Genomic DNA, 10,469 nt, shown 5'->3' on the forward strand with positions numbered 1-10,469 from the left:
TTTTTAGTAAGGCCGGTATAACTGAAATGTTCTACAAATGGAAAAGATAGCCCTGTCATAGCATTTCAGTCTTTTTTTATTTGTTTTTTTATAATGTATTAAGATGTACTTGAGTATGTTTGTAGTAATACAAATATACTATAAACATACTTGTATTTCAAGTGCATTTTTAATACATTTAATAGTATGTTTTGTTTTGTTTTTCACCAAAGTATATATGCTGCTGTCCTTTTTTAGTGTACTTTATGAATATTTGTAATGTACACAACAATATATAATACATTAAAGTTTTCTTGATATCAAAGTGTGTACGTGTGTGTATTTACTGAAAAAAGCAGCTTTATAATATACTAGTAGTGTAATGCTAATGCATTTCCAATGAGCTGAAATACAATTGAAATGTACTTGAAGTACATTAAAACGATGCTTCAAATATACTCTAACTGTAGTTCATGAAGTATTAAAAGGACATTTTAAATGTATTTTAAGAAATACACTTAAATTGCACTAAATATACTTAAAGTGGTTCCATTTTAACACAATTTCAATATATTAAATATATTACAAATAGATTAAAATCCAACTTAAACATATCTTGAAATACACTTAATATACTTAAAGTTGTTTCAAAATAATACATTTAAAATGCACTTAGTATAGTATAATTTAAATATAGTAAGTATGTCTGAAAAAGCACAATTTAAATATATTTATTTTTCACCTGGGAACACTAAGGGTTAGGGTTAGGGTTAACTCTAATCTGCCAAATATATTGTATATAGTCTATATTTGCGTGCAACTATCCTAACTCTTCTAATGTTGATTTACTCAGAAGTATTCCGTTACAAGCAGTATTTAAGCAAATCACAATGTGTGGGCTGTGACGTCTGCTAGGCAGATGCTGTCTACTTGGCCGGTGCCCACTGGTAATGAGTTCATGAGCTTTCCCTGTGTGGTGAAAACAACCTGATGCACAAAGTTGTGGAAGTGAATGTAATCTTTAGGAAATTGGCATCCTTTTTCCAACCTCTCTGAAAACAGCGAGCTCAGCAGTCAGCATCATTAATATTGCCAGGCACCATTTATTTTATTGATTTTAAACAGAGCCACTACATAACATCCATTAGGAGATGTATTTCGTACCTTGTACCTCTATTTTCGTTCCTCACCACTAATTTTAGTGTCATATTTGAGTTCATTCTTCTCTCATCAATCATCTTCTGGTGTGGGGCTTCATCTACCTACTCAAAGGATGCGTCGCTTCATCTGTGACAGGATGAGATATGCATTATAAGCCCACAGAAAGGATCACTTGGTGTCATCTGCTTTTTATCATGTTTAGCTCCAGGTTGAAAAATGAAGAAGAAAATGCCATACTCTTCCCACTTCGGTCTCCACTTTTTCAACACCATTATGGACAACAATTCAATGCAAACGAGACCAAAACCATCTGTCACCTGAACAGTCTCCATTCTTATGCTGTGGCCTTCTATAATGACCTGTCCAGCGTTTTATTCCCAGCCTACTTACAGTGAACCTCATCCCAGTTACCGTAATGGCACAGACTTTTTTACCATTCTGAATCATACACTCTTTTGATTCTCAATAAATGTTGTTATCTATTAACCTCTTACCACACAAAGATTGCCGGCGGCCTCAGATTATGTTTCCCATTTGTTTCACATTCACAGCACATTAAAGCACCACACTCTTACTTGAGCTGGACAAACTGTGTATCATTAGAAAGATTAAAGACTCCAGCTTCTATATTTGACCACTGTTTTGATCAAACTCAGTTGCAGTGACAGTAATTTCTTAATTTTTGTCAGGAGTGCAAAATAATAAATCTGTAATGTATGATATTTTGAATAGAATAAAAACACGCATTCATATTCAGTCATGTCTGCTGCGTTTTCCTTATCGAGTCGGTCTCTCGACATTACATATGGGGAAACCCTTTTCCTCTGAGATGTTGAAGCCTGATTGAATCACTCTATTGCTCTGCAATAGCCAATGGCATTAGAGCATTCACCTGATTGGTGTGGGCTCAGCTGCTATACAGGTGATGTCAGGCACCAATTTACCTCTGAATCTTTCACGCAGATGCAGTGCTGCCCGAGTTTGTCTACACTTCAGTAGTTATGTTATGTTCTGTGGCGAGGCTTCGGAGCGTGTGTCGAGAAATCCCGGCAGCTTTCAGTGAAGCACATATCGAGGCTTGTATCGCTTTAGAGCAATGACGTCATTGATGCCGTCCTAAGCCTCGCTTGGCCAGACTGGTTCAGGAAGTGGTTCAAATCTTGTAAATTCACAGTCCTCTGCCCTGTTAAACTCAGCCACTTTCCAGTTTTAGACTAATAATATTGGCCCTCCTGCCTATTAGGAGCAACGACTTGATTTACACACATTTGATAGCCCCATTCATTTCAAGCCAATACGTTTATTACACAGTTATGTTATATTATGTTATACAATCATTATATACCACTAGAAAATACACATTTTATTCCTATAAACAGATTAGTCTATGTGGAAATAGGTTTTTTTTTCTTCACTGTTATTTCTAAGCCTTGACAGGCGCAAAATACAGTGTATCATAGACCACATCAGGTCATCTGTAATGTATCTGCTTGTTTTACACTCTTTGGCCACCAGGTGGTATTGTGAGCAAATGAAGCCTCGAGAAATTAACCCTTTTGTGAACCACTCGGCTTAAAAGCTTCAATGCTTCCTGAGGCTTCATCTTGCCATCACTACCCTCCAGTAAGCGAGGCCCTGAGGCAGGGGTGGGGAACGTTGATCCTGGAGGGCCACTCTCCTGCAGAGTTTAGCTCCAACCCTGAAAAAACCTGGGGGAAAAAAAATACCTAACTGCATCCCGAAGACCTTGATTAGCTGGTTCAGGTGTGTTTTATTAGGGTTGGAGCTAAACTCTGGAGGGACACCGGCCCTCCAGGATCAACGTTCTCCACCCCTGCCCTAAGGACTTTGGTAAAAATTTGGTAAAAATTTATTCGAATACAAATACAGTATTTTGTATTTTGAGAATACACAAAATACATGTGAAATTGGCCATCCAATGTAGGCATCCCTATAGGCTGAAATCTATCTGGACCTATTCTGAATGCAAAAAAAAAAAAAACATTTAAATGTGTACAACTGCTTATAAACTTCCATTTTCATTTTACATACATCTTCCCTTCCCCTGGCCTGTAGAAAATACAAAACTATACTTAATGTAAAGTGTATTTTGTTGCATATAAAGTTTATCTAAAATTTAAATTTTAAAATTAGAATTCATTTAAATAGTATTTAACACTATTTGCTAAAAAAAATTTTTTGATGAACAATAAACCCAAAAGCTAAAGTTTGTTTTGTGGTGCACCATTCATCAGCGTTTGTATCGGTATTGAAATCAATAATCAGTATTTTACAATCAGTATCGTTCAATTTAGTGTTATGCATATGAAGAGCTCATTTTCAAAAGCAGATAACTCCGTTTTTATTAATTTTCATAAATCATGTTTTTTTTTATTGTGCATTCCAACAATCCAACTGCAGTTGGGTTGTTTTGATTAAGTAATAATAACAAAAAAAAATGCAGGTAACTTACAAAATTAAATTTCACTGAAAGTATGTTTTTTCATATATTAAAAGTTTTTTTTTTAGCAAAAGCAGATAACTCCAACAGTCGTTTTTTTTCTTTTGCAAAAGCAGATAACACTCTGTTAATCTTTGTTATCTCCTCATGTGACAATGTTGACGCCTGACAAACTTTGTTGTTGTGATTACACGCAATACAGGGAGCTTTTCCCTCACCATTGTAACATGCTGCTTTAGCAAGGTTCCGTGAAAAAGTTTCAGCTTTTATTTTCCTTTTATGCACCAAAGAATATATCACAGGTTCATCAAGTTTGTCAGAATTATCCCTCCTCAATCACTCCTTTAGATGAAACTCCTCTCAGCTAGTCTGTCTTTTTGAAGTGACTAGCAGCCTTGTCACCTGACCTGAATACTGTGCTCCGATTTGCTAAAACTGACTTATCGGGTTGTGTTCACAAACAACAGGTAAAGCGTTAACTCGCAATGCCTTGACAGTGGACAAAACCGGCTTTTGTGACAAAACGTGTTTAGGGTACAGAATGTGCTATATGTGGAAAATAACGCACGGCAGTCAGTTAATTTTTTTTAAACGTGGAATTTATAGTTTTTTTGCAATTCCATATGTTATCATATTCATACAGTATGATTTGTTCTAATGTCACAAGTCATAATCTCAAGTTTGCTGAGTTTTACACAAATCTTTGATTCTTTTGTGTGGGTTTAAGTAGTGTACTCAAAAATATTTTCACACGTGTCCTCCAAAGTGACCCACAACCTTATCAGTTTATATGTGAAGAGATCCATTTATTCATAAACTTCTCACGAAATGATTGTTTGACAAGCTACTTGGCAAAAACTACTTCCTCTCACCACTGCTTTCTGATGCTTTGGAGAACAATTACTCCGAGTCGACCCCTGTTGTTTCACAGAATTATACAAAAGCGAGCAACTGTAAAAAGTGTCAAGCAAGTGTCAAAAAAGCTGTGTCCATTAATGCCGGGTTCAGACTACACAATATTTCTGTCGGTCACGATAGTCACTGTGTCAGATTACACGATTTTGACTCCTAAAATCTTGTCGTGTCGTGGACAAGAAACATGTCAGACTACACGTTGCTTCCCGACCATTCATCGCGTGTCGTCTTTAACGACGCACGTGATGTCATCGAGAAGGCGGAACTAGCGACTGACTTCCGAAAACAAGAGTGTAAACATTGCTGAAGCGCTTCCGCTATAGCTCGCCAGCATTTTTCTTTCTTTCTTCTGTCGTGGTAGTCCCTCGATGACACATCATACAGGCAGGAGTACTGTTGCCACAGCTCCACGAACCTTTCCTCCATCTCATAATTCCACCTAGCAGCACCATCATCTCTCTTTCGTTTTGCCATGTTTGAAACCTGTGTCTGAAAGAGCTTCTGTGCTGCTATTGGTCAACGTCACCAATGTGACAGAACTGGTCGTGGACGACTGAAAAAAAATGAAACATGCTAGTCTTTCTGTCGTGATGTCGTGAAGCATCGCAGACGCGGAATCTGTTGTCGTCCACTATGACACACTACACGTGCTGAAACGATGGAATCTTGCGTCCCGACACCCATTGTCGTTTACGAATCCCCACGACACCCTACGTCAAGCAAATCGGGGCTAAAATTGTGTAGTCTGAACCGGGCATTAGGGAGAAGCGCGCGCAGTCAGCAGATTCATGGTGTAGAGGCAGGCGAAAATATAAACAAGGCTTCAACTGCCCAAACCGCTTCCACTATGAGAGAAAGCGGTAGCTGCGCAGTAATTCCACCACTTGCCGCATCCCGTGTGAAAGGGCCTTTAAGTCAAAAGTATAACTTACTTGTGCGCACACAAAAACTGCCTGTGAATGTGCGAGTGTGAACTTGAATTTCCTTTCGCTGCATACTGCACTTATAATAAGAGCAATTGCACCAAACACATCACACTCTATTACTCAACCATTTTTCCATGCTTTTTTTTTTCCCACTCCAACGTTTTCCCACTAAGTTGCACGGATATATTTGCTTACCCCAATAGGCCTTTTTCTATGTAAATGATTTTTAAAAAGTTCAATCGATTCACACTTTATATGATCGCCACAATATGTATTGTCATATCACCCAGGCCTAACATGCAGTAATGCTTTAAACCCATTTGACAAGCAAGTTGATAAAAAACAACAACCGATTAACTATAAAAACTGAATTTCTTTCCCTTGTTGGTGCTCTTTTATTCTTTCATGTTAACTGAAGGCAAATCTGAATGATGCACTATTTTAACTTTAATCAACAAGTACAATTGACCATGACATCCTCACCTTATCTTATTCCAGAAAAGTCGCTCACCCAATGCTGAATGGAGTTGTACAGCTGCAGCTCACATGCATGAATGTTGGGGTTTATCAGCACCCTGATAAAGAGGTTGACTGGCACAAAGTATTTTATGTATTTTGAAAATACAAAAATACTCATCTTAAATGTATTTAAATACAAATTACATTAGATTTTTTTCCCAAAGGCTTTAAAATACAAAATAGTATTTTGTATTTAAAATACGTATTTTAAATACATGTATCTGAAATACTGCCCATCCCTGCCGGTATCCAATAAAAGGGAGGTGGGGCGAGCACACCACTATGCTTTGCTTGCTACTGCATGCGTCTAGTCTACTGTATCGGCTCTCTTCGAGCTGGGACCAGCACAGTTTTCACACAGCAGGGTTTTATACATTCCCCATACATAATGTTGAGAGGAGGGAATGAGACATTACGTAAACTGCCATGTGGCAAACCTCCTCATAGCCTCAATGACTCTCGCTTAGTCGAAAGATTCAGAGGTGAATTGGCACCTGACATCACCTATATTACAGAGCAACAGAAAAGGGTTTCCCCATATGTAATGTCTCGTTCCCTCCTCTATGGGAACCACGGTTACGTTGAGTAACCGGACGTTTATTTGTGCTCAAATAGCTTCACTACACAGTATCAATAAGGGCTTATAGTTCAAAAGTGTGCATACTTGGAGAAATATCGATATATTTACACGTTTACTTCATATTTCTTCAGACAGAATCATTTCTATTAATTTTCCACCGATTTACGCAATCTGATGAGCATTCGCTGCTCCCAGCGCTCTCAGTCTGTTTTCTCTTCCGTGATCGCTGTTCTGACTCAGAAGAAGCTCATTCGCTGCTCATATGTCACTCATATTTCTATCCCTGTCTCTTCCTATGATGGGCTTCCTCTACTCTTCAGCGTTCTTTTCTGTCCACAACAAACCCAAAGAAACGTTTCTACTCATGAAACATAAGCTAATAAACACACGATTACGATAGTATATGATTTGTATATGATTTTCATGAGATTTGGGGTATTTTCATAACAATAAAGAATGTTTACATGAGAAATGCTAAGCAGGTGCAGCGATTAGCTGCTTATAAAAGGCTATAAATAGCATATTTCAACACTGAATGACCAAAATCCAAATGAGATCACAGACAGAGGTTATTACAAACACTCAATGGTGGTTTAAAGTGAGTTTTGAGTAAACTGTAAAACTGATATAAAATGTATAGTAATTTGTCATAAATTGTCTGATGTAGCTTACTGCAATTGTTAGCTCTAATGCACCGGCTAAACAGGTGCATTATCTTTCATTTCATGTATTTTGTCAAAATAATTCACGCAAGGTCACTAGAAAATGTTTTGTTTTTTTATTTAGAACGACTTTTTATAATAGGTGTGTAAATGTATATTGGATTCAAAGCGATGTGGATTGGTAAGCCAAGTAATGTCAGAATAAAGGCTAATAATGGCTGAATAAAAACAAAAGAATAATGATGAAAGAATAGCGAGGATTACGTCTCATACCTGGCAGAGATGTGAAAAGTTTGTCCAGTGAGAACACTAGACAGATGAATGGGGCAGCTTGCTGTGCCAGACTTTAGACAATAGCATGCAGGGGAGCTTACAAGGGGCAATATATATTATTTTATTAGCCTTCTATAAAAACACACATGACATGGTCTTAGAAAATGTTTCATAAAATGCCTAGTTTTAGAGATAACCTCAGATTTGCAATGAAGCATAAGCACATCTGTGGCTTCAGCTTCATTGTGTTTCTAAAACCATTTACCACAGCCACATCATTCAGCCAATTATATATGTAAAAATGTATTCTTAATATTTTTATTTATAAAAATAAATGTACATATATACATATATCTCCATATTCATAACAGTCTGAGTAATTCTGAGTCTTGGACGGTAAACTTTCAAGTGTCAGCTTTGTAAATATATGTTGGTTATGTATCTAGTCAGAAAGATTCATGAGCAGCAACCTTTTAATTTTGGGTATGTCATTTACAGTATGTCTCCATGCCAATATGGGGCGTGCTTGAGAAGGGGTTAATAGAGACCAGCGCTTTTTACAGAATAACTTTCACAAGTGCTAACACGTTTAAACACTGTTAATTATTTTGCATAAGCACATCTGTGGCTTCAGCTTCATTGTGTTTCTAAAACCATTTACCACAGCCACATCATTCAGCCAATTATATATGTAAAAATGTATTCTTAATATTTTTATTTATAAAAAATAAATTTACATATATACATATATCTCCATATTCATAACAGTCTGAGTAATTCTGAGTCTTGGACGGTAAACTTTCAAGTGTCAGCTTTGTAAATATATGTTGGTTATGTATCTAGTCAGAAAGATTCATGAGCAGCAACCTTTTAATTTTGGGTATGTCATTTACAGTATGTCTCCATGCCAATATGGGGCGTGCTTGAGAAGGGGTTAATAGAGACCAGCGCTTTTTACAGAATAACTTTCACAAGTGCTAACACGTTTAAACACTGTTAATTATTTAAGGAAAGTTTATTGTTTCTGTATACCTGAGAAAAATGAAGTTATAAAATCAGGTCATCTGAGGTATGATTAACCACCCTTTGTCTTCTCTCTCTTCCCGTGTTTTCTAGACAGCTCAGACGGTGTTGCTGGTTGTCACTGCGTTCCTCATCTGCTGGATGCCCCACCACATTATCGCTATGTGGGTAGAATTCGGCCAGTTCCCACTGAATGATGCTTCTTTTGCGTTTCGCATTATCTCTCACTGCCTGGCCTATGGAAACTCCTGTGTCAACCCTATTCTTTATGCCTTCCTCTCCGAAAACTTCAGAAAAGCCTGCAAGCAGGTCTTCACGTGCCATTTTTTTTACTCCCCTCCGCCTGTGGAGAAAGTGGTGCGTATTCGTATGGAGAACTTCTCCATGACACATTCCACCACTAACCTGTGACGTCAAACTTTTTAGAGATATCAGTACTGTTTAAAACTTTTCTTTTGTTGTTTCTGCTTCGTGGCGTGGTGTCATGGGTTAGACGAAGAAGGTTTGACTAACAAGGACAGTAAAAATGAATTTACCTTGAGAAGTCAAAACTATATATAATATCTCAATCCATGTTTATTAAAGGCATTTGCCTATAACTATTTAAGTCTAAATAGTGTTTGTCATTGAAATGTTACTACATTTTTATGTTCACTGTTAAATGTATTTAATGTTTTTGAAAATAATTAAAACCTATCTAGCGATTGATTTAATTATGTAACTACTATAATTATATTTTTAATATGTTTGAGAGAATCTCGTTAAAAGAGCATGACTGTGTTTGTGAAGGAGCTGTGCTGTCTGAACACCTTTTGCATAGTGTTTATGTAATATTCGAACAAACACTTTAAGTCTCAGTTTAAACATGCCATAAACTTCAGTACTTACTTGTATGCTGTAATTGTATACTCAGTGACATTGGTTTACATGTATTATGTCCATTCTTATGGTTATATATCCATTATGAAAAGAATTAAAATAATAAAAATATCTAATTAAATGAAAAATTAAATGTATGTTAAAGCTTTCTGGTCCCTTAAGAGTAAGTTAGAGTGGGTTATTGTTTAAAAAGGATGTTGCTATCTTTATCCTAATGCTTATGGTTAACTGTTTGACATACCGGAGATTGTCCTAAACAAAAGACCAATGGAAACTCTCTGTGTGTGTGTGTCCATCTCTCACCAGTCTATTACTCACGCCTCTCTGTGAGATACCAGGACAGAAGCTCTCATAAACACAGATTCTTTTTAGAATCAAGAACGAGTCAAGAGAGTCTCAAAGCTTAGGAACTTCCCTTTGAAGTGACGAGAAACGGGCTGGATGGCATATTTTCCAAGTCAGTTTCCTGTCAGGTGAAGATGCTAACATCACAAAGCTATTCACTCATGCCTTTAATCCTTGGGAGATACATCTCCAGTAAAATGCACCTCTCACAATAATGTGATATAATAGTACATAATACATAATAGTACAACACAGTGCTGTAAGTGACCCTGAAAAATGACACAATTTATTTTAAGTCTATGATGTTTATATTTGAATATATCTATAAAAAATACTGTATTTCACATAGTTGTCAGCACTATAGGTCTGGCAGTGCACCATGATAAGAGATTTATCTTACAGTTGGAGAACTCGCAGGTGAGTACTCTTGGAAAATATCCAGAATCTGGTGATGCTAAATCATGCTCAGACAAATCATTCATAACAAAGTTAACCTGTTCAGACAATGTCAGTTTGAGGAAACATCACTTTTCTCCAGTGCTTTTTGTTCAAATCACAATTAAATTAGAAGGTAAAAAATCACTCTGAGAGCATCGTATATCCCACACTGACCATCAGTTTTATTAGTAATTCCATAACTTTTGTCCAGTCATTAAAATTGAGTCAGATTGTTTGTCAAAATAATTATCATTTACGGCTGCACTCAGTGTTAAAAACAAAGCATTTTTACCTGTCCGTGGAACACA

At 36.8% G+C, this 10,469-nt stretch overlaps 1 protein-coding gene across 1 annotated transcript in view; it reads left to right on the forward strand.

Annotated features, from left to right (window-relative positions):
- LOC107548937 (galanin receptor type 1-like) overlaps window positions 1–8,910 on the forward strand; it is a 44,547-nt gene extending 35,637 nt beyond the window's left edge. The window contains exon 3 of the mRNA XM_016229808.1: window positions 8,593–8,910. Within this exon, the coding sequence (XP_016085294.1) occupies window positions 8,593–8,910 (318 nt within the window). The remainder of the gene's footprint in view (window positions 1–8,592) is intronic.
- Window positions 8,911–10,469: the final 1,559 nt, after the last annotated feature.

The sequence above is a fragment of the Sinocyclocheilus grahami genome, unplaced genomic scaffold, assembly GCF_001515645.1.
Source record: "Sinocyclocheilus grahami isolate Dianchi unplaced genomic scaffold, SAMN03320097.WGS_v1.1 scaffold358.1, whole genome shotgun sequence".
In the NCBI taxonomy this organism is placed as follows: Eukaryota; Metazoa; Chordata; class Actinopteri; order Cypriniformes; family Cyprinidae; genus Sinocyclocheilus; species Sinocyclocheilus grahami.